The following is a 24430-nucleotide window of genomic DNA, read 5'->3' as shown; positions in this document are numbered from 1 at the left end:
GAACGCGGTCCCCCTCCAGCGGCAGGCGGACGCGCAACCGCTGCGCCACCAGGGAAGCCCATATACACATATTTTTTAAAGGAGGAGGGGGACTTCCCTGGTGGTCCAACGGTTAAGACTCCGTGCTTCCAGTTCCGGGGGCCCGGGTTCGATCCCTGGTCAGGGAACTAGATCCCGCATGCCACAACTAAGAGCCCACGTGCCGCAACTAAAGATCATGCATGCCACAACTAAAAGATCTCGCCACCCACAACAAAGATCCCATGTGGTGCAACTAAGAGCTGGAACAGCCAAATAAACAACAACAAAAAAATTTTTTAAAGGGACTTCCCTGGTGGTGCAGTGGTTAAGAATCTGCCTGCCAGTGCAGGGGACACGTGTCCAATCCCTGGTCCGGGAAGATCCCACATGCCGCGGAGCAACTAGGCCCGTGCACGGCAACGACTGAGCCTGCGCTCTAGAGCCCTTGAGCCACAACTACTGAGCCCACGTGCCACAACTACTGCAGCCCTCGCACCTAGAGCCGGTGCTCCACAACAAGAGAAGCCACCGCAATGAGAAGCCTGCGCACCGCAAAGAAGAGTAGCCCCCGCGCACCACAACTAGAGAAAGCCCATGTGCAGCAACGAAGACCCAATGCAACTAAGAATAAATAATAAATAAATAAATGTGTCCTTTAAAAAAAAAAAGGAGGAACCGTGAATAAACAGAGACAATGCAGGAAACAAAAGAAACCTTTAAAAAATAATCTTATGGTTAATATCCTCAAAGAGTTACCAAAAAAGTTCTAGCCATTTAATAATGACAGGACCCTATTTTTTAAAAAAGAACAATCCAAAAAAAGAGGAAACTTTTTGGCATTTTTTAAAAAAGATAAAACAGTAGAAGATAAAGTCAAGGAAATCTGTCCAACCACCTCCGCTCTCCTCCCACCCCAAGAAAGAGACATACTGAAAAAGATGGTAACAGAGAAAATCAATCCAGGAGATCCAACATCAAATTAGTAGAAGTTTCAGAGGAAAGAAAGAAAATGAATGAGAAGATATTATCAAATTAAGAATAGAAAAAAATATATATACCAGGACATGTATTTCCAGAAGAAAGGGCCCATTGCACTCAGTATAATTAATGAAAAAGACTCATATCATTGTAAGGTGTACCACATCACTGTGAAACTTCAGCACACCAAAGATAAAGAGAAGATCCTAAAAGTTACCAGAGAGAAAAATCAGGTAATGTGCAAAGGACTGGGGATTAGAATGGTATTCGACTTTTCATTAGCAACATTAGAAGTTAGAAGACAATGGAACAATTGCTTCAAAATGGTGGTGGAGGGCTTCCCTGGTGGCGCAGTGGTTGAGAGTCCGCCTGCCGATGCAGGGGACACGGGTTCGTGCCCCGGTCCGGGAAAATCCCACATGCCGCGGAGCGGCTAGGCCCGTGAGCCATGGCCGCTGAGCCTGCGCGTCCGGAGCCTGTGCTCCGCAACGGGAGAGGCCACAACAGTGAGAGGCCCGCGTACCGCAAAAAAAAAAAAAAAAAAAGAAAGAAAAAAGAAAAATCACAAAAAAAAAAAAAAAAAAAAAAAAAAAAATGGTGGGGGAAAATGATTTTATATTCAGCTAAATATCAACGAATTACGTGGACGCTACCAGACTTTGTGTTCCATCAATACAAGGAGTAAACCAAGAAACCAAGAACGATATGCAAAAAACTCCACAAAACCCCAAATAGGGATCTAGCATAGGAGAAATTTGAAGGAAATTCACAGGAAGACTGAGAAGTCCCAGGAGGGCAGCAGTGCAATGAGCCAGCATGTAGTAGGATGACAGAGGTCTCTAGGGCAAATGCTTTTTTAAAAAAATGTAAATGATAGATTTTCTGTTACATTGCTAAGAAAAATTAAAGAAGACCTATATAAAAGGAGATACATACCATGTTCCTCAACTGGAACATCAGTACTGTCAAGATGTCAATTCTCTACTAATTGGAATAAAAAGAATATAGAGTCTAGAATTAGACCCACCCGTATATGATCACTTGACTTTCCATTTTCAGTTCAATGTGGAAAGGAAGGTATTTTCAATAAATGGAGCTGAAGCAGCTAAATAGCCATATGGGAAAAAAATGAACCTACACTCTCACCACACATCAAAATTTATTCAAGATAAGTCATAGACCTAAATGTGAAAGCTGAAACTATAAAGAGGTTATAAGAAAACATACTAGAATATAACCTTAGAATAGGCAAAAAATTTCTTGGAAGGACGCATAAGTCACAAGCTATTTTAAAAGTTTAATATTGATAAATTGAACGTCATTAAAATTAAAAACATCTGTTATCGAAAGACTTGAGAAAGTGAAAAGGTAAGCCAGAGAATGGTCTCAACATGTCTATCTGACAGAGAACTCATATTCAAAATATATTAAGAAATCCTAATAGAGAATAAAAAGATAACCCAATTTAAAAGTTGGATAAAGGACTTAAATAAGTACTTCATGAAAGAAATTATACAAATAGCCAATAAGCATATGAAAAGATGCTCAGCATCATTAGTCCTCAGGTAAGTGCAAGTTAAAACTACAATATGGGGACTTCCCTGGTGGCACAGTGGTGAAGAATCCACCTGCCAATGCAGGGGACACGGGTTCGAGCCCTGGTCTGGGAAGATCCCACATGCCGCGGAGCAACTAAGCCCGGGCGCCACAACGACTGAGCCTGCACTCTAGAGCCCATGAGCCACAACTACTGAGCCCGCATGCTTCAACTACTGAAGCCTGCGCACCTAGAGCCCGTGCTTGGCAACAAGAGAAACCACTGCAATGAGAAGCTCGCGCACCGCAATGAAGAGTAGCCCCCGCTCGCCGCAACCAGAGAAAGCCTGTGTGTGGCAATTAAGACTCAGTGCAGCCAAAAAAAAAAAAAAATCTACAGTATGATACCAGGACACACCAACAAGAATGGTTCAAATTTAAAGGCTGGTCATACTAAATATTGAGAAGGATGTGAAGCAACTGGAACTTTCATTCATTGCTGGTAAGAGTATAAAATATTCCAACCACTTTGGTAAACTGCTTGACAATTCCTTTTAAACTTAAACATAATCCTATTCTATAATCTAGAGATTCCACTCCTGTGTATACACCCAAGAGAAATGAGGGCATACACTTAAAAAAAAAAAAAAAAAACCTGTACAGGAATATTCATGGCAGCTTCCTTTATAATAGCCCTAAACTAGAAACAATCCATATGTCCAGTATCAGGAGAATGGAAAAATTATGGTAAATTTATTCAATATGATTAATAAAAAGGAATAAACTACTGAATGAATTACACACAACACATTATGTTGAGAGAAAGAGGCCAGACACAAAAGACTATATATTGTAATATTCCATTTATATGGAGTCAAGAACAGACACAGCTAATTTATGGTGACAGAAGTCAGAGTAGTTGTTCTGTGGGTGGATATTGCCTGGAAAGGTGCATGCGAGAACATTCTGGTGGTAATATTTCTATTATTAGAAATATTAATATATTTATTATATTATACAGGTCTGTATATCATGACCTGGGTAGTGATCACAAGGGGGACGGTGAGCTTAAGCTTAAGCTTTGTGAATTTTACTCTATGTAAATTAACCATCAATAAAGTACTGATAGAAAAATAGAAGCATGAACTCTTTTTAAAACATGGAAGCAAGCACCAGTAAAAACTGTCAAAAGAATTTAAAGTGGTTGTTATTGGTCTTTGTAATAAACCTTTTAGTATTATTTAATTTCTCATGTATTTTATAATTAAAAAAATTTAAAAATTACCTCCCACAAAACAGAGGGATATGCCATTGTCTGACATATATCAATAGTAAGTGCTCAGTGATGATTTATGATTTGAAGGAAAGGAAAGAGGGAAAAAAGGAGGAAGGGAGAACAGACCTTATTGCAGTGTTTGGTGTTTTGGTGGTGGACTCCTGATGCAAGATTTGTATATTGAACATTCCCTATCACTGAATAAATAGATCACAAAATTCTGCCCTCTTCTCCACTAACCTTAGGCCTTTTTTACAAAGCACTACATTACTAAATGTCATGGATACCCAGAATCAAGGTGATGGTCCCAGTTGGCCATGTGACCTCAGGTGAGCCCCTTCACCTCTAAAGTCTTTAGTTTGTTCATCTCAAAAGTAAACCAGAGGCTGCATGGTCTCATAGGTCCACTGCATCTAAATTGCCCCTTGGGACTTACCAGCTAAAGAGGTTTCACATAAAATGTTTTCCAAGGAGCTGTGTCTGCCCTGGCCAGCTTCCTTGAGTTTATCTGGGTGGTCTTTCGTGACATATTCTTCACCCCATTCTTTACCGTCCTTTGGCTGCCTCCATACACCAGGTGGAAGATGGCCCTTGTGTTGGATGTCAGCCGAGAGGCAGGACTTAAGGTTTTCTTCTGCTTCTGGAGTTGTTGGGTTCATTCCTGAAAAATAACGTCTGCCATCAAGTCCTGATTGTTTAAAGATTATATTTGTTATGAACTCTTAAATAGTATGCCTCTGCTTGGGTACAACTATCCCTTGAGGATTAAATATATCAATTAAGGATTAAAAGCCTCCACAATTGCAAAGCATCACCTTTCTCTGTTTGTGGTCTATGTTCTCACTCTGTACACAGTCTCTACTGAATCAGGACTTAAACAAAATAAATTTGTAAAATAATGTAACTGACTTACAGTAGTATGTATTGACTCCTCATACCTGCTGCCTTTCAGGTGAGCACACCAGGGAAGAAAATACAGAAAGAGGAGGAAGAAGGGTGCCAAACACAATGTCTTATTTTGGAATTTGTCCTTCCTGGCCCTAATGATGGTAAGTTTCCCAAAGGCAGGAGGAAGGGAGGGAGGGAAGATGAAATAATTTATAAAATGCTGGTGAATTATCTCTTAAATAAACAACTTTTAAATTACATAAACTATAAGGTGTGTGGTCCACAGAACACATATGTCATGCTACCTACACCTGTGAGTTCTCAGCAAGTGTAAATTCATTGGTAACTAAAATGAGCCCAAAGGAACCAAGAATACTGGTTTTGCCTTAAACTTCTCTGCCCCTTTTCTCTCTTTGGGTTTAACTGAGTCACCAACCTAGTCCAGCACACGTCTTGGAATCTTAGTAACCATAGTGCTTTACCTCGCTTGGGTTCCTTCATGCCTGGTTTGGGACTTAGGGAGTAGAAGCAGGGAAGGTAGAAGAAGGGAAAGGGGGGAATTGCTAGAAGAAAAGAGAACTCAGAGAAGAGCCACTCACCAGGACCCATCATTCCCTTCACGTTGCTCTCTCCTACATGCATGGATCTGGCCTCTTGAGCTGCAGAAGAAGGAAAGCTTTCAGTCAGTATTCATTTCACTAACATAGACGGGCACCTTCTATGAGCTAGGAACTGGGATAGACTCACAGAGCTTACCTTTGACTGGGGGAGCCAGAGCAGTTAAAAAAGAAAAAAGAGAATTACAATATAGTATGACAAGTACTATTTTCCCATTTCTAAAAAGATACAATAAGTGGTACATAACTCATAGATAACCCTAAGAATGAAATCAGATAACATTTCTAAACTGCACCCAGCAAGAGTTAATTATTGTGCAACTGTGATGGTGCGGATGGTAATGCTGAGCAGAGCCAGACGATGCTTTTAAAATGTAAGGCAGACCCTGTCAAGCCTCTGCTTAGCCCTCCAACAGCTTCCCATTTCAGTGCGAAGGCCAAAGATCTTAGATTGATCTTAAGGCCCTGAAATATCTGCCCCCCTCCCCTGCCTGATATTTTTCTTTGTTTTTTTTAAAAAAACCCACATCTCCTATTATCTCCCTTTTCATTCTGCTTTAGCCCCACTGGTCTTCTTGCTATTGCTTGGGCACATCAGTTATATTCCTACCAGGACCTTGGGGCTGTTCCCTTCCCTCCACTCGATATCCATAAACTAACTTTCTCACTTTCTTCAGGTCTTTTCCTGGCACCCTCGCTAAAATGACACCTGTGTTTCCTTATTTGTCATCTTACCACATCTAACATACTACATATTTTATTTGTCTTGTTCATTGTCTGCTTCCTTCAGAACAAGAACTCCAAGAGGGAAGGAATTTTTGTTGTTTTGTTCATTGCGACATCCCACCACCTAGATCAGTGCCTGGGGTGGATGGATGGATAGAAGGAAGGGTAGTGTGACGGCTACACCTTGACTGCAACCTCATGAGAGACCTTGAGCCAGAGGCACCCAGCTAAGCTGTGCACAGATTCCTAACTCAGAAAAACTGACATAATGAATGTTTGCTATTTTAAGATACTGAATTTGGGGTCAGTAGATAACAATGGCACCATTTTATAATTAACAGTGGGTAAGCCAACCCTTTCTAAAATTTTGGTCCTTTGACCCTGAGTTTTAACATAACCTACCACCAATCGTATCCAGAATGTCCTACTACAGCACATTATCCCCAAATTTCTGTAGCAGCTCAATAGAATAAACTATGTTATATAAGCCATACCCATATAATAAGGAAGAAAGGAGAATTTGCCACCAAACAGCGAGTTTAAATCCACCTGGGCACTTTGCAAATATAACTTTTAATCTTTTATCTTGTGAACATGGTTGGCTGCCCCAGACTTGACATTGATCTGACTTCTACCTTCCAAGTCCATTCTATATTCTTCCCTAACAAGATCATCCTTTTATGTCGTGCTCTCTATGACACGGAGCAAAGAAAGTAGGACGACCTGTGATGAACCCACTCCCCAGATGGGTCAAATGAGTTTTCCCAGGCTGTACCTATTGAGTCTCTAAAATAACTACTCAAATGGGTAAAAACTAAAAATAAAAAAGCAAATCTGTACTTTGAAGTTAATACCTATTAAAAGCCACTTGATTAGGAGTTTTAAATTCAGTTATCCAAAGCACATTTGTTGTCTTTGAATATATGAGCCACATTGTTTCTTAAGCCATAAGGGTAGAAAACCACCAGTCCTGCCCTTGAGGAGCTTACAATTGATCTAGAAGTCATTGAGCCTCTTTTGGAGACTTTTGACATGAGACCAGAATAAGAGGAAAATTCATCGAATGTTAATATCTACATTCATGCTCCTTCGTATAAGGTGCTTGCTAGACATTGTTGAGGATACAAAGATGTAGCAAACATGTAATCGAACATGGTTAACGACATCGCTTGGAAAGCCAGTCTCTTCAGTACTGCCACATGCAATTATTTTCTAACATCTGTTCCATCATCCCAGATCAGGGATGTGCCTGTGGCTGTTTCAGCCCACAAACAACACCAAATCAGTTTTCCAGACAAAGGGGAGTACAGAGTTAGATTGTCGCTGACATCACTGCCTGCCAGTTAGAGCAGATATGAATTTCTCATATCCGTGAAAACTTGGCTGAAAAAAAAAAGGAGAACACACAATTTTATGTCTATGCAGAGAGACAAGGATTGATAATAATGTAGAAAAGAAAACAATTTATTAGAGTGAATAATTTTTAAATTTTTTTCTCCTATGGCTGGTATAGTATTATTGTGCAATAAGTTATTTCCAATCCATTTGAAACTTTGAATACCCAGATTAGTATTTTCCCCCAAAAGAAAATCTTTTAAAATTGGGCAGACTCTCCCCATCTCTTAGATCCCCTGGATTCTTCTACATTCCAGTTACAAAAGGAAAAATTCTGAGCAATACACCATTTTCCTCAAATATGGATGGATGATGTAAGCCTATTCTCAACATTACTTAAGCCCTAGGAACCAAGGAAGAACTACTTGGCTAATTCAGTATGATGTGTGAACTGTACCTTTTTCATAGGCCTGAGAAGGCAAAAGGTTTGTAAAGTCTTCACTTGGAAGAACAGGTTCAGGGATGTTGATGGAACGGAAAGGACTTCCTTGTGCTTGAGCAGGTCCGGCCTGTGAGCCATGTTCTTCTTTTTGAGTTTTCCTAAGGAAGGAAAACAAAGGATCTTAATACATGATGGGGTAAGAAGAGAGTAAGTTCAGAATAGGTCAGGAAAATTTCTGAACCCTACAAAATTGCTGTTTTTATAAATTAAAAACAGTTAAATACTAGCAGTTCGCATGATTCATTACCAAAGCTGGAGAAAAAAAATCAAACATCTACAAATCACCTTCTAATTGTAATATCTATATTCATATTTTTCTGTTACTGGCTTCCCTGTGGTCAAGATCTTCACAGAGTTTACAGCGGTGTCAATTTGCTTGGGATGATTTACATTCTCTTCACAAACCAACACAAAGGTAGCAGGAAGGAGCAGGTCCTCAACTGAAAACAATGAACCATTCTCCAGGGTCACACAAATATTATTTCTATTTTAAATCTGATAATATTAAAACATGTAACAATGAAGATTATGTCTGTTTATTGGTGAAGCTTTACTTGATTCAACCTGGTTGAGATATTGTTTAACATAAATTTATTTTCAATGGTCAAAGTCAAATAATGGTATTAGAGAAATTTCAGAAAACTAATAAAGAAAGAAAATCACTGGTGACCCCCCAATCTTAACACAGTCATAATTTAAATATCTCTTTCTAGTTGTTATTTTACATGTTTTTACAGTTGAAATTAAATTCTACATGGCACTTTACATCCTTTTCCTTTAACTTTCTATTAAGTGCGTTTTCTATTACCATTCATTTTTAGTATTAACCAGCTTTTATGCTGCATAACCTCCATCACATGCTGGCCCATGGAGCCCAGTGGCCAGCTGTACACCAAGAGTGGGGAAGGTGTTCCTGGTGCCTTTGTACAAGCCATTGCTTATGGGTTTGCCTTTGGTCAATTTTTTGGTCAGACACTCACTTGGCTTTAACTTTTCGAGATTCTCTTCGCTTCTCCTGTTGAAGCTGTTCAATTTTCTGTTGCATTTCTTCTTGTTTGGAAGTGATGGCCTGGATCATTGACATGGCATTGCTCAGCTCTTCCTAAAAAATAAGAATTAATATGTATTTAACCCGGTATATGAAGTAAAAGTATATAACATGATATCTAGTACACAGTAAGCTTTTAACACATACTTGTTGAATCAATGAATGAGAGATAACAATTTTACTTCTATTGTAGCTTCTAATTTTAACACAGAGATCCAAGAGAGTAAAAACATGATACAGATATTTTTCCATGAAAATCAGTGAATGGGTCAGAGGCATACTCTTGTATTTGGTTGCTAGGCAAAAAGGCAAGTTTCCTACTTCTGTTACTAAGACCAGGAATCTCTCTTCAGCAGGGAAATAGAAGAGGGGCCCACCTTAAAATAGTTCAATGAATTCTTCATCTCAGTAACTTTTTCTTCCATGGAACATCTGCAGCTCTTAACCTTCTCTTCCAAAGCATATTCTCCATGTTGAATTCTTGACAGTTCTTGCATTGCTTCTGTGAAGCCAGTTTTGAGTTCAGAGGCTAGAGCCTGCAACTAAATAATACACAAAGAGTGAATTCAGTTTGCTATAAATTATTATAAATGGTATCACAGACACCTCGGACTTTTCTCTTGTTTGAGAAATCAGGCTCTTGAACATGTGCAGAACTCATTTACTAGAAGACTAAAGTTTGGACAACTTAAGGAAACCTTGGCCCCATTCATCTAGGAAAAAGAGGATCTTCTTTATATCACACATACTGAAGTTTGATAGTGACAAGAAAGCAAGCAATTTTAATTAAGTTGGCAATTCTTCTGCAAGCTATTTATTCTCACACTTTTAATTAAAAAGAGATTTACTTGAAAAGCAACATATGCATATGAAAGACAGTGTTGATCTGTAACTCTTCAAATTCCATGAAAGAAGGGATGTTGAAGAAATTCAGATATTTTTTCCTTAAAAAATGAAACGATAAAAAGAGTAACAATTAAGCATATCTGAATATTTCTTTGAAAGGGAATAAGTTGTTTTTTTAAAAATATTCTTGGATGATATCATGGAAAAGGAGATAATGGTATTTCCAGTGGCAGGAAATAGCTACAACAATAGGAGTTCAGCACATTGATAGTGATGTGAATCATCTTCAGCCATCAAGCCCAGTCGTGTAGGAATGCACACTGGATTTTTACTGTCAACTTCCAACCATGAAAAGGGTGTCAATTTTGGAGTCAGACAGGGTATAAATCCTAGCACTGTCCTACAAGTACTAAAACCTCAGGCAAGTTGGTTAACCTCTTTGTAGCAGTTTCCTCATTCATAAAATAGCTGTGATAACATTTCACTAGGCTGTCTTGAGAATTAAATGAGTAAATGTAGGTAAGGTGCCTGCCACAGCATATGCTTGGTACATAAAATGTGTTCAAGAAATACTAATTCTTTCCCCCCTTTAAGTAGCAAATCAGAAAGTTAAGCACAAACAGAAATGTAGAGAAAATGGAGCACTTCTAAAGTTCAGTTTTATTTATTGAATAAATGAAAAAAGCATTTTCAACAGACAGAAAGTTAAGATAATAATAACAATAAGATAATAATATTACTTTCATGATATTTATGATCTTACACTCTGCTAAGGAGAGGAATGCTTAGCTCCAGATTGCTTTTTACAACAGAACTTTTTAGAAGGTTTATTCTACAATTAAAAGTATCCACCAAGTATGCTTATTTTAAGGGGGTGGAAATTAAAGTCCAGATACCTTAACAAAATTTCTTCAAATGTGTATTTCTAAACACTTTTAGAATCTGATTATCCAAATGGTTCCAACTTGCAGTGGCATCTCCAATTATAAAATGACTTACTCTCCTTCACCGTATTTTCAAAATATAGGGTTTTGTGGTTCACTGTGCTTCACAAAGTTTTCTTTCGAGGGCTAGGAGGAGGGGGAAATAAGAGGAACCAAAAAGATCATTCTGAGGGCAAAAGCATGCCCTGTCAAGTGTTTGGAGCTGAAAGATTGGGAAACAACATGAGCAATTTGTTTTTCATTCCAGACATTTTTAATTTTAATTAATCTCTGTGATGGATTTCGGCACATGTCCTAATTCAGTTGTCATGATGGATTAAATCACCAGATCAACTACATTTGATCTGGTAATTTTCATTATATAAATTCATCTTCTGTGAGCAAAATGAAATCGATGGCCATATTAAATCAAAGCAAAACCTAGGCAAGTTTTAAAATTGAAGGAAGGAAGCCTGACATTCACTCACATTTCCTGCTTGAAAAAAAAAAAAGGGAACCACTTTCCAACAGAAATAGGTTTCATTTTCACTGCTCCCTTAGGTGGATGTGTGGAGTTTTCCCCAGGAGGCAAAAGGAAGCAGCAGGGTCCTGGGGAAGGGATTTTCCTCACCTGTAGAACCCCAGTTCTCAAAAAATTAAGAATTATCAATACATTTCACTAACAGCCAGGTTGTATAGGGACTTTGGGAATTCTGAAACCATTTAGAGCTATGAGCCCATTTCCTTTCCATGTATTACTTTGAGCTCCCTAGATACCTGCCACTGAAGTAACACTACTGCTTTATAACAGCTTCACAACCACTGATCAGCCAGGGAGTGGATGCCATAGTGAATACAATCACACACCTGAGACAACAGATCATTTTTAAGGTGCTTGGGGCTCTTAAAATCTTTAGCTGCTACAGACTGGTTTTCTGGTACCAACTGGCCATTCATTTGTGAATAAAAAAATACTCTGAAGACATGGACTTGTCTTTTTTCTGCTCTCTCTGCAGCTTTCTTATTTGATAGCCCGCAGCCCACCCCCAGGATTAGAAATGGGTGTCTACCTTGTTCTCCAGCGAGTTGAACACGTTCCTCATCTCGTTGATTTTTTCATGAAGCTGCTCTAGAGAGGTTATGATCCCTCCATCCTGCCGCTGGAGGCGGGCTCCCACTGGAGGCAGGTGCAGGGAAGACTTGTACTTCGAAGCCTACGGTCCACAGAGGGCATCTTAGGCTCAAAGAAATAGGGGAAGGGAGTCCGAATTCTTCCTATTTCATGCTCTTAATTTCTGTTTCTCAATTTCTTTTACTTTCTTGGCTTCTTAACTCTTCTCAAGATGAATTTTAGTCAGTGTCTTCCCATTTTTTTTTTCCACCAAAGATCCCTCAAACTAAATTTTCATAAATTATGTAAGTTGTTCCAACTTGTTTTTTACACAGACTTCTCTCTCCTTCCTTTCTGTCCCATTATTAAGGTCAGAAGGCTGCTATGAAGCAAATTCAGGGACTGGGCCTGTGCCTTGAGAAACTCTGCAAAGTCATAAATGTCAAGATTTGAGAAATCTCCACAAGGTATGCCAAATTCCTGCAACACCTGTCTAAAGGCTCTACAGGAGCAAAAGCCCAGGTATTCTGAAGTAGCACATGATGGCAAGGATGGCAAGGTAACTGCTTTGGCTTCCCCCTAAATTGGGGCTGCTACAGAAGGAACAGGTTCTTTCTGCAAGCTGCCACTTCTCAATTGTAGGCCTCTATTAATCCAATGCAACAAATTAATCCATTGCAATTAATTTAACGCCGTGATTTAAAACACAAAGTAGGTGAGTCATTTGAACAGTCAAGAGTAAATTTACCAAATCTCGTCTGCACTCCCTGTAGAAGTTGATCCTTAAAGTCATTCTTACAGGGCACGATTGAGGCTGCTATGAAGCCCACTGGGCCGGAAATTTATCTTATCCATCCTTGGATGCACCACAGGTCTAGCAGAGTTAACCTCTCTGGAGTTAGAAGAACTTTCCTCAATGGTAAAAAGAGACTGAGGCTCAAACAGGGCTTACAAATCCTAGAAAATGTTCAATGGCAGTTTTGATGATGAAACCTATTACTGCAGGACTGGTTCCCATAGTTTTTCAGTTAGAGTTTCTTTGGGTACATAACTCATTTTCTTAAATTATTTTCATTACAGAGAAAAATAAAGAAGAAAAAAGAGAGTCACCCCAAATCTCATTAATATAACCATGAACATTTTGGCATATTTCCTTGTAATTTGTGCTATGAATATAAATGCAGATATTTATATTGTTGAAATCACACTAAAGACATATTTTGATTCTGCCCTCCCTTTTTTTCTTTTAGCTAACATTCTTATAAGCCCTTTCCCTTAGCCTTCAAATTTTTTTCTAAGTAGGTATTTTTAATGGCTATATAATATTCCATCCTACAGATGTGCCAGAGTTTACCTACCCATTCACCCTTGTTGGAAATTTTTGTTGTTTGTAATTTTTCAATATGAAATAATGCATTGGAATAGAATGCTTCTTATTTAAAGATTTGTATGTATTTCAGGTTATTTCCTTAGGATAAACTCCTAAATATGAAATTACTGTGAGTCAAAGGATGTTAGGTTGTATTGACCCAAAGGGCAATCTACCGTATTAGAAGGAGACAACGTATTTAATTAATTAATAATTATACAAAATATATTTGACCAGAGGGTTTGAAAAGTTATAACAATATGGTTGTATATTCTTAGAAACATGGTGTATGATGTGCAATGTCCTAAATTAGTGTATTTGGAGAAACATGTCTCGGACAAGATGTATGAAACATAGGTAGTATAATTGGTGGAAGCTGAAGAGTCTACATTGCTAAGGCTACAAGTGAGGCAAAAACACAGCTGGAGTTCAAATCATTAGTGTGAGGGTTGAGCTAGAAATAAACTGCACAGTTGCCACATCCGTTGCCTTAATTGGGGACCCCCGACCCCCACTTCTCATGTTAATGGAATCATAATTTTAGAATACATATTCAAAATGAAGTAATCAAGGCTGAAGCAACACAGTGTGACTCTGGAGAAGATATTGGGGTGGACTTTGAGAGGGCCATGTGCAGTGGACCAAGGACAGGAAGGAAAGGGGACAGACTTGGATTCAAATAAGAGGAAGTATACTACGCTAAGGAGCAGGCAGCGTGTCCACACTGATTCATCTGGTCCACAGTAATTCTACCTGGAATGAACTGGGAGATGGTAGCGCTCACTCTCCCTTTGCCTTCTGTGACCTGATTTAGGTCATGGTACCTTGCTGTTACCAAGGAGGTCACGTCCATCAAAAGAACAGGGAACCAATTTGGGGTACAAACATTTTAACACTTTTACTGCATTTTAACTATTAATTTTCATAAAAGTTTCCACCCATTTACACACACACTCAACAGATCTAAATACTATTAATTATTGTATTTTTAAAATTTGCTAATTAGGTAGTCAAAAACTAATACTCCTTGTTTTAATCATTGTTTCTTTGAGCGTCAACCTTTTCTTCCATTTATTAGCCATCTGTAATCTTACTTTGGGAAATTACGTTCTTTGCCCATATTCTACTGGGGTTTCAGAAGTTTTCTTTTTATTAATTCTATGAACTATTTGTACATCATTAGACCTCTGTAATATTTTGGTAGGAATTTTTCCAATTTTGTTATTTGTCTCTGAATTTGTTGAAAATATTTTTACATTGGGAAAATTTTTAATTGTGATGTGATGAACTCTCTAACCTTTCCCTTGTGATTTCTTCCAGTGCTTTTTTACTTAAAAAGACATTTCACATCCAGAGACAAAATAAATATTCACTAATTCTAAACTTTTATGGTTTTTAAAAATATTTAATCCTTTCATCCACTTTTGAGTTTATTTTTATTAGAGTATGAATTGAGAATCACTTTTTTCTTTTGCAAAGAACCAGACAATTTTCCAGATACCATTTGACACCAGCCTAAATGACTGCATCAGACCTCTCAGCTCAAAGCGATATATACATCTCACGATATTCATTCATTCATTCAACTAATATTTATTGAATATGTGTTGTATTCCAGGCACTATACTTTATTCTGAGAGTTCCACAGAGAGCAAAATGTACTAATCCCTGCCCTTGGAGCTTACATTCTAGAGAAGGAGACAGACAGTTAAAAAATTAAATAAGCAAGTTAATATTTACTATAATGTCAGGTAGGGATGGGGGGGGTCTATTGAGAAAATAAAATAAAGAGATAGAAAATGGCTGAAATGTCATATGTTGCTTCAACTTTCGATGTCACAGGGTTTTTTTGGTTTTTAATATTTATTTATTTATTTATTTTGGCTGCGCCGGGTCTTAGTTGCGGCATGCTGACTTCTTCTTTGCAGCATGCAAGTGGGATCTAGTTCCCTGACCAGGGATCGAACCCAGGCCTCCTGCATTGGGAGCGCAGTCTTACCCACTGGACCACCAGGAAGTCCCGACACTTCAACTTTCATATTTTGCTCTCCCTTTTTAGTATAGATTGTATCTATTATAGTTAATTTCTCCCTGCATCCCTCCTTCCTCTTCCTCTTCTTCTTTCTTTACTTCTCCTCCTTCATCTTCTTTTGGTTAAATGTTGCTTGGAGTAAACAGACTGGGGCTTAGGAGACATTCTTTTAAAACAAGGATGGGGTTATAATCACAGCATCACAGAGGTCATATAGGCCAACTTCACTTCTACTGCTTCACTTGTTCCTCTGTGAACAGATGTACTTGGATTTGTGATACAATAAGAGAATGAGGCCACCCCCACTGCAGCTATATTTAGCCAACATTCAGGGAGTGACCTACATAAAATCTATAATAGACTTTAAATCATACCTGAGTTTAAAGAGATAGTCACACTCATTCAAATGCCATACAAAGGTCAGATGTTAACAGAGGGGAGGTGGGCGGGGAAGGCTTTTGGAGGTCTTGGACAAGTAAAGCATCAAATCAGCAGTGAGTGAAGACTCACTCTGGTTTCCAGACCTTTGTTCAGGCTAGTCCCTCCGCCTGAAATACCCTCCTACATATCCACTTACCAATGATCAACTTGTCCTTAAATGCGTGCTCCAAATCCTTCAGTCAATATTAATTCATCCCTTGTCCATATTCCATAGAATTTTATCAATACCTCTGTTGTTATTCTTCCAACAGCCTACCTTGTATGAGCTATTTATTGTATGGACACTTAAAAATCAAAGAGAATGTCTGTTTCATCTGTTTCATCTCCCGTTAGGCCAAGCAGAAGACTTTGCACGTAGTAACTGCTCAATAAATATGCATTAAGTTGAAATGAGGCTGTTTCCTTCGCCCCTTCTCATTGCTGGTCTGGTTCTAGGAGCAACATGATTAAAATGTTTTCATAACCTTGTGCTGGCTTGCCCTAGTTGGGTCCACAGCAATGATCTCTTGCATGATATTTTTGGGAACAAGTTGTTATTTTCACTTTACTGTTACTTAAACTCAACAAATCTAAATTACATTTCCCCCAAACTACCTGCTCCTCTGGATTCCTATATCTCTATTTGGGAGACCACTCTTTTTCCTAGTTACCAGGGCTTAAAACCTTAGAGCCAACTTTGAAATCACCTTTTCTCCCAACCCCCATCAAACCCTGTCACTTCTTTCTTCCTTCTCATGTATTCCAGATAACAATGTCTTAAGTCTAGAGAGGAGCATGGGTTTCCCTAACCCAAGCTACTTTTACATTACAAATTATGTCAGAATCATCTCTATGATTTTTAAGGACAGAAATTTACTTTAAATCACATGCGGAATATAGAAGCCAAAGAAATGCTATGTAGAGAGCCAAAGCAGCCCAACGTGACTCTCGTTGCAAACGTATTACATAAAATTTTGCAGAACATTTATCTCCCTTGCAAATCAAATTATTCCCATTGTTTAAAAAGAGATTAAATTTTTTTCTATTATCATATTTGAACACTTGCAATATTAACCCCCTTTTAGTCTCAGTTCTCCCTGCTAAATAAGAAACTAAGAAAAATAGATCTCTCACTCCTTCTGACTGAAATGTTATCGCACAGTGTAATGGCCAGGTTGATGGAGGCAACAGGAAGAAAAGCAGCATTGATGTGGGAGTGGTGGTGCTGTAATTTATAAACTGGATAAGTTGTCCTTCAGTCATCAGTTTTCTCAAAAGTACAATGTGAACGGTACTCTCGTCCCTGCCTATCCCACAGCCTTAAGTGAACAAATACAATGATATATGTAGAAGCTTTTGTGAGTGCTAAAAAAATTTATACGTAAAGGACAGTCGTCACTGTGACACATAGGAGGGCTCAAAACAATCTGTGTCTTTACCTGGTAAATCTGTGTGGAAGGATTATTCATCGGCTTATGTTCATTCTCTCCTGTAGGGAGAAAGAGCTTTGTTTAATCAACACAATTCATTCTGTCCCTATTCTCTTCAGACACATGCAGGGAATAAGGGGACTTATAGGATCCTAAATCTGTGCCTGCGTGACAGGAAGCCAATGATTCAACAAGAACAGAAGATAAATTGGTGTAGGTGATTTTATATTACATCTAATGACCAAACCATATCTACCTGATGTAACTCTTACAGTAGAAAACCATGCTCTACCGTGGTGGGGAAGTTTCTCAATCAAACTGAATGACGAGTAATCATTAAATAGTCAGAAGGGAATGCCCATGAAGGGTCTCTCTCTTTTTTTTTTTTTTTTTTTGCGGTACGCGGGCCTCTCACTGTTGTGGCCTCTCCCGTTGCGGAGTACAGGCTCCGGACACGCAGGCTCAGCGGCCATAGCTCACGGGCCCAGCCGCTCCGCGGCATGTGGGATCTTCCTGGACCGGGGCACGAACCCGTGTCCCCTGCATCGGCAGGCGGACTCTCAACCACTGCGCCACCAGGGAAGCCCGGGTCTCTCTCTTATTTTGTGGGCTGACTGGGGTTTACTTGAGGGGATAGTTCCACAGTCAGGAAGGCATCTATTCAGTTATCACTTTACTGTTCTCAGGAGGCCTCTGTAAAATATCCCTGACTTCTCCTGCCTCTGATCCTTGCTAAACTTCTGAACTTTGCCCTTCTGTCACTGCCCAGATCAGCTAAGGGAACCTTGCCATCCTCCTGGACAAGAGGGTTGATAGAAGGGAATTGTCAATGCAACGGGTCTGGGAATGATGCAGGCAGAAAGAAAACAATACTGTCAACACCAGAGACTGTGAAACACAGGTCAAACACAAAGGGAGTAGTAGGTTATAAAAACTATTTATACCTAGGGAAGAAAAAAGGTTGGCCTAGAATGTACCTTTTGGAATCACATTGGTTGGCCCTGAAGATGAGGCAATCCATGTAAAACATGCAGCCCACATGAAGCCCTTTACTCATCCACTTAGCTTCATCTCCTTTGTGTCACATTGTATGAATCAAGCAGTTTATAGATGAAACCCCTGGTTGCAAATATTTGGTTGTATGAATGTGTATATTGTTCTCCTAAGACATGCGGGTATAGGGAACCCTTCCTTAGAGGAACCAGCCTCGGTATGTTAAGTTCATAAATAATACGTAACCTCAGCCCAGAATTTATACACACTGAGGGCTGTCCCTGTAAAATCCAGATGGTTTGAGATTACCAAAATTCCCCCCCAAGCTTGAGTAAAGATTACTTAGCCCATTTTATGCTATGTCCCAACAGCCTGGTATAATGTCAAGAACCAGAACTTGGGAACAGAGACCAGGCTCCTGGATCAAACGTTGATACGTTGTGGTTTGTAGCCTGACTTCTCTTTGACTGTTTCTTCACCTGTCTATTGGAGATGATAATAGAACCTACTTTTATATGGTTGATTCTATATGGTAAATATTAAAAGAGAAAGCCCTATATTTCTAGGCCAGCCTAGGAGGTGTTGGATGTCTGTTAGTTGAATATGTATCTTGGCCTTATTCAGCAGGTCATTCTGAGGCAGTCCTAAAGTTATTGCTAAGAAAAGTAAGATAACTACTCAAATGGTATGTATACATGTCGCATTTCCTGTTTCCCCAGCACCAAGTCTGTGCTGTTTACGGTCATTCTACTATGATAAGGAAATGAGAATAGTCAAGTTAATATATTAGCATGTTTTGAGACAAGGGCAGGACAGGCCCACAACCTACATTTCTTAAATTCTGAACCTTAAAGCAAGACATAGGAAAAATCTAACCTTGCTTTGTTTTGGTTTTTTCCATGGTGCCTGTTGCTTCTCTCCTCCAGCTTATTCTTCAACATTGCATCTTCATTGTCCCTGGATCAGGCCATCCCCTCTTCCCCAGACCTGTCAATTGAAATCAAGAGTAAGGGAACAGGTGAAGTGACTGGATTTACTTTATGTGTTAACTTTTTTTTTTTTTTTTTTTTAGGTACGCGGGTCTGTCACTGCCGTGGCCTCTCCCGCCGCGGAGCACAGGCTCCGGACGCGCAGGCCCAGCGGCCACGGCTCACGGACCCAGCCGCTCCGTGGCACGTGGGAGCCTCCCAGACCTGGGCACGAACCCGCGCTCCCTGCATCGGCAGGCAGACTCCCAACCACTGCGCCACCAGGGAAGCCCCTATGTGTTAACTTTAAAAAACTGAAATGAACACAGCTATTAGAAGCAACAGGTGTTATGTGCAATTTCATAAGAGTGAAAATATTGTTGAGTAAATATTTAGCTTAAAACTCAAAGGTAGGGCTTCCCTGGTGGTGCAGTGGTTAAGAATCCACCTGCCAATGCAGGGGACATGGGTTCGAGCCCTGGTCTGGGAAGATCCCACATGCCACAGAGCAACTAAACCCGTGCACCACAACTACTAAGCCTGTGCTCTAGAGCCCGCGAGCCACAACTGCTGAGCCCACATGCCACAACTACTCGAGCCTATGCCCTGCAACAAGAGAAGCCACCACAATGAGAAGCCCGAGCGCAGCAACGAAGACCCAATGCAACCAAAAATAAACAAACAAACAAAACAAATAAATAAATTTATATTTTAAAAACTCAAAGGTAAATATCTTGTCAACAAGTATGAAATTCATTACTTAAAATTATGGTAGTTTTTAAGATACTATTTTAAAATAGTATCAAATAAATTAATTTAAACCCATTGATTTTATTAGCAGGGTATAGTTTAAGGAAATTAACTTGAGCAGGCATAAAAGCTAATATATCTGTTTCTATTTAATTAAGTAGTAAGTTCCTTGATGGCCTTATCCCCACTTTCTGCATCTGGTAGACTTTTTTACACCAGGAGATGCTTGTCAAATGTAGCCTGGCTGCTGTGACCATTAGACATGAAACTGCCAGTTCAGAATGAAATCTAACAAGCAAAAATAGTATTGTGAACATTGGCCCTCTTTTTATCCATCTAGAATTTCCAATGATTGGGGAATTCCCCAACCTTATGAGGCTTGATCAGAGACCTCCCATTATATAGAGGCTGAAAGTGCCAGGTTCTCCTAGCCTCCCTTGCAGCTAAGGTATGATGGGCACATGTTACCACTTTGATACACCCCCCCACCAACTGGCAGTTGCAGAAGAATTTCCTAAGGCAGATATACTTGATATACTTTCTACTTTCTTAGAAATAGAAAGAATTCTTAAGACAGCAGCAGCAGCAGCAACAAGGGGGGTGGTGGTGACCATGATCTGGTACAGACAGTTTAGGTAACTCAAGCTGCTGCTGTTCTTGGTCCTTTCCTCTCCAGAACAGCTGTACTACATGATTTGGGGCATTGCTTTTGGCCGCATATCCCAAACTTGGTTCTCCAGTCTCCTAGCAGTTCTATGAGCTGCCCATATCCTTTCAACAAATTCCTTTGCTGCATAAATTAGCCAGAGCTAGTTTTTACTGCTTTGCAACTAAGAAACCTAATTGAAACAATAAAAATATATGAACACTATCCAAGATTAAGAAGACACAAGTTAAGACTTTGCTCATTGCTCTAGAAAAGACATATCTAATCCATAGTGATAAAATGCAGAGCAGTAGTTGCCTAGGGCAGGAGGTGGGAGTTTAACTGGGAAAAGGCACAGTGAACTTTTTAGAGTGATAAAAATATCCTGTTGCTTAATTGTGGTAGTGGTTATACAGATGCATAAATTTGTCAAAACTCATCAAAATGTATATTTTGACTGGGTGCATTTTATCCTGTATAATTTATACCTCAAAGTAGAATTGGTGTTTCATTCATGTATTGAGGTCTGTGAAGCAAAATGATAAATTGACAGTCTGGAAGGTTCACATGGATGAAAACCTGGTCAACAGCTACACAGTTATAAATGAGGGATCTAAGGGAAGGCCCAAAGTGAAGGCCGTATGCCATTTGGAATCTCACACAGTTTTCATGTGAGCATGGAAGTTATGTCAAGGTAAGGCATCTTCCCTAGCTATCTGAATCTCTTTCATAGCTTATATAAGCATTACTAAGATGGAATGTTTCTGCTCCTTAGCAATTGATTTGATATTTAATGAATTCCGAATGACGAATATAATTAAATCACAGAATGTTAGAGCCAAGAAGGCACTGAGAAAATTATTTGATCCATCTTCTTCACTTATAGGAGAAGCAACCGAGGCCTGGAGAGGAGAAGAGAAGTGACCTGCTCAAAGCCACACAGCTTTGAAAATAATTGTTAGAAGTGATTTCTGTTACTATTTGGGGGAAAAAAATCTTGAAATATGTGAAGCCATATTTTAATGGGATTTTATGGATAATTAATTCCAGCAGATTTATTGATCTAATCTACAACTAATTAAAAACAAACCCCAAAACCTCCATCTACCTGAGATAAAATGTAAATTTATGCATTTTCAGAGGTAAGACATCATCAAGCTCACAAATGTACAAATAGTTGCTGATTTCAAGAAGTAATAAAAGGTATGTGGTTACTAGAAAATAAATTAGAAATTTTATTTTATTTATTTAATTACGAAAGCAACCAAACTACATTGTAAAAAATTTTAAAAATATAGAGGGGAAAAAAACCAACTATAATGCCTTTACTTAATGATCACAGTCATTTGATTGTATTGCCAGTCAATCATTTTGCTCTTGAATGTTTCACCTGATTGTTAATGGAGCCTACCTATAAATTTTTAATCTACTTTTCTACCTACATTATAACATAAGCATGTTACTTTCTTTTACAAATTGGACCATTATTATTTATGTTGTTTTTATTGTGGTCATTTGGGTAGAGGGTACGAGTGTTCCTCCTTAGTCCCAGTCAGTGTTAACAATCTGCTGGAATTCCTCCATTCCTTTCTCCATCCTCATAGAACCACATTCAAACATATATACAGAATATACATATATGGGGTGGAGCTGTCATTGTAGGTCATACTGTACCTCTCTGCATCATCTCTCTCATTTAATACATCGTAGCAATCTTTCCAAGTTAATTGGTATAGATCTAAAAATCACTTTTAATGGCTGCATAATATCCATGGCAGGAATGACCTGTGTTAATCATTCCTGTATTGATGGGCATTCCCCTTATTTCCATTATTTTGTCACTGAAACAATGCTACAACAAACATCTTGGTACATAGAGCCATATATATTGGTGCTTTTATGTATGTAGGGGTTTAATAGATATGACTAGGTTGCTTTCCAAAAAGACTATATTCTCATTTCCTCCAAGAATACTGCATGAGTACCCTTTCTCCTGCATCCCAGCCAATAGTGGATGTTAACGCTTTTTAGTTCTTGCTAGTCAGATGGGTGACAAGTGATATTTCATCTTACTTTTACTAATTTCTAGTGCTATTAAGCATATCTACATATACTTACTGGACATTTAGATTTACTCTTTTGTGATTATCTATTCCTCTGCTTTGCATATTTTTCTATTGGGTCATCTGCCTTTTCCTTATCAATTAATGAGGGCTTTTATATAATATAGATTAAATATTTATTTGTCACATGATTTATGAATATTTATCCCATCTATCTTTTTGTCTCTTGACTTTGTGGACACTTTTGCTATTGACACATATTTTTAATTTATGAAGTCAAATAAATGTTTTCCTTAATTGCTTCTTGGTTTCTTGAGTTGGTTTTAAAAGCTCTCCTCAGCCCCAGAGTTTTATATTTTTTTTTTCCTAAATTTTCTTCTAAGGTTTTTATTATTGGTAAGTATTTAATTCATCTGGAATTCATTTTTATATATGGGGTGAGAGAGTGTTCAATTTCCTTATTTTCCAGTTAGCTAGCCACTTGTAGCTACACCAGTTATTATATAAATCATCATTTTCCTCCATGAAATTGAAATACCATTTCTCATATACACTAAGATCTATTATTTTTCTATGGACTCTCTCTTCCATCCTGATCTATCTAACTATTCCTATTCCCAAATCACAAATTATATGGCTCTTCAGTGTTTTAAAAATATTTGATGAGGCAAGTCAACTATTATTCTTTTTATAATTTGCTTTTCCTGACATTTATTTTTCCCATATGAATAAATGTACTACATGATGATTTTACCCATTACAAAAAAAGTTGAAATTTTCATTGGAATTTCATAGATTTATATATTAATGTGGGAGAATTGGCATTTTTCTTACATCAAATCTTGTCATCCAAGAGCAATATAGTTCTTCCCATTTGTCTGAATCTTGTTTTAGGTTTTTCAATCAGATTTTTTAGTTTTCTCTTAAAGTTCCTGTACTTTTATTGTTAAATTTATTCTTAAATAATTTATTTTTTTTATTGCTACTGTGAATGGCATTTTTTCCATTTCCAATTCTCTCTTGCTGGTTCTTGTATTCTCTCTCTCTCTCTTTTTCTTTCTTAATATTTATTTTATACGTAGCCACATTACTAAATTGTTTTATTAATTATGGAAGATTTTTAAAATAAGTATTTCTAGGTGACTTTTATCCTTATTTTCAAATTTTATACCAGTTATTTCATTGTTGTATTTTATTATATTTGCTAGAGCTTCTAGAATAATGTTTACTAATAATAGTGACAGTGGATATCATTATCCATCTTCTTATTTTAATGTAAATGGCTTTAAAGTCACTTAGAATCATATTTATTTTCTACCTTTGGTAAATAATCTATATCATATTTAAGTAATTTCTATTTAGTCTTATTTTACTAAAATTCCTTATTAGGAATTTATCAGTCCTTTTAGCAGCTATTGATAGAATTGCCTTTTTCTCCTTTAATTTATTATTATAATGAATTATACCAATTCCCTGATGTTGAATCATCCTTACATTCCTGGGATATTTGCTTGGTCATAGGATATAGTTTTGTTGATACTCTGCTGGATTCTATTTGTTAATATTTAGACATTTTTGCATCTATATTCATGAGTGATTTTGATCTGTGGAGGATTTATTGCTTTTTTGTTTTTTATTCTATGGGGGGGGGAATTAACGTTATCCTAGCTTCTTAAAGTGAATTAAAGAGTTTTTTAATCTTTTTCTATAATCTAGAAATTTTTAAATTAAATTGCAATTATCTGTTCATTGAAAGAGAGTAGAGCGTAGCTATGAAAACATTTGGTCTTAGTGCCTTTTTAAAAAAGTAGATCCTCTAGAGACTGTCATACAGAGTGAAGTAAGTCAGAAAGAGAAAAACAAATATCGTATATTAACGCATATATGTGGAACCTAGAAAAATGGTACAGATGAACCAGTTTGCAGGGCAGAAATTGAGACACAGATGTAGA

At 38.1% G+C, this 24430-nt stretch overlaps 1 protein-coding gene and 2 long non-coding RNA genes across 4 annotated transcripts in view; 2 read left to right on the top strand and 1 right to left on the bottom strand.

Annotated features, from left to right (window-relative positions):
* LOC114487379 (uncharacterized) overlaps positions 1 to 12290 on the top strand; it is a 12952-nt gene extending 662 nt beyond the window's left edge. The window contains exons 2-3 of the long non-coding RNA XR_003682432.1: positions 4764 to 4860; positions 12178 to 12290. This is a non-coding gene — a long non-coding RNA (uncharacterized lncRNA). The remainder of the gene's footprint in view (positions 1 to 4763; positions 4861 to 12177) is intronic.
* ARHGEF33 (Rho guanine nucleotide exchange factor 33) overlaps positions 1 to 18952 on the bottom strand; it is a 46172-nt gene extending 27220 nt beyond the window's left edge. For both annotated transcript variants that reach the window (XM_007103437.1, XM_028497119.1), the window contains exons 1-7: positions 18928 to 18952; positions 17068 to 17117; positions 9305 to 9469; positions 8860 to 8981; positions 7835 to 7977; positions 5299 to 5358; positions 4248 to 4472 (exon numbers count right to left, since the gene is read on the bottom strand). In XM_007103437.1, the coding sequence (XP_007103499.1) occupies positions 4248 to 4472; positions 5299 to 5358; positions 7835 to 7977; positions 8860 to 8981; positions 9305 to 9469; positions 17068 to 17117; positions 18928 to 18952 (790 nt within the window). The remainder of the gene's footprint in view (positions 1 to 4247; positions 4473 to 5298; positions 5359 to 7834; positions 7978 to 8859; positions 8982 to 9304; positions 9470 to 17067; positions 17118 to 18927) is intronic.
* A 411-nt stretch (positions 18953 to 19363) lies between these two features.
* On the top strand, positions 19364 to 21596 carry LOC129392642 (uncharacterized). The gene is made up of 4 exons (XR_008618879.1): positions 19364 to 19744; positions 20940 to 21109; positions 21302 to 21372; positions 21556 to 21596. It is a non-coding gene; the product is annotated as an uncharacterized lncRNA (long non-coding RNA).
* The last annotated feature ends 2834 nt before the right edge of the window (positions 21597 to 24430 follow it).

The sequence above is a fragment of the Physeter macrocephalus genome, chromosome 12, assembly GCF_002837175.3.
Source record: "Physeter macrocephalus isolate SW-GA chromosome 12, ASM283717v5, whole genome shotgun sequence".
NCBI lineage: Eukaryota > Metazoa > Chordata > Mammalia > Artiodactyla > Physeteridae > Physeter > Physeter macrocephalus.
The sequence above is the reverse complement of the archived record's forward strand: the minus strand, read 5'-3'. Positions and strand labels throughout refer to the sequence as shown.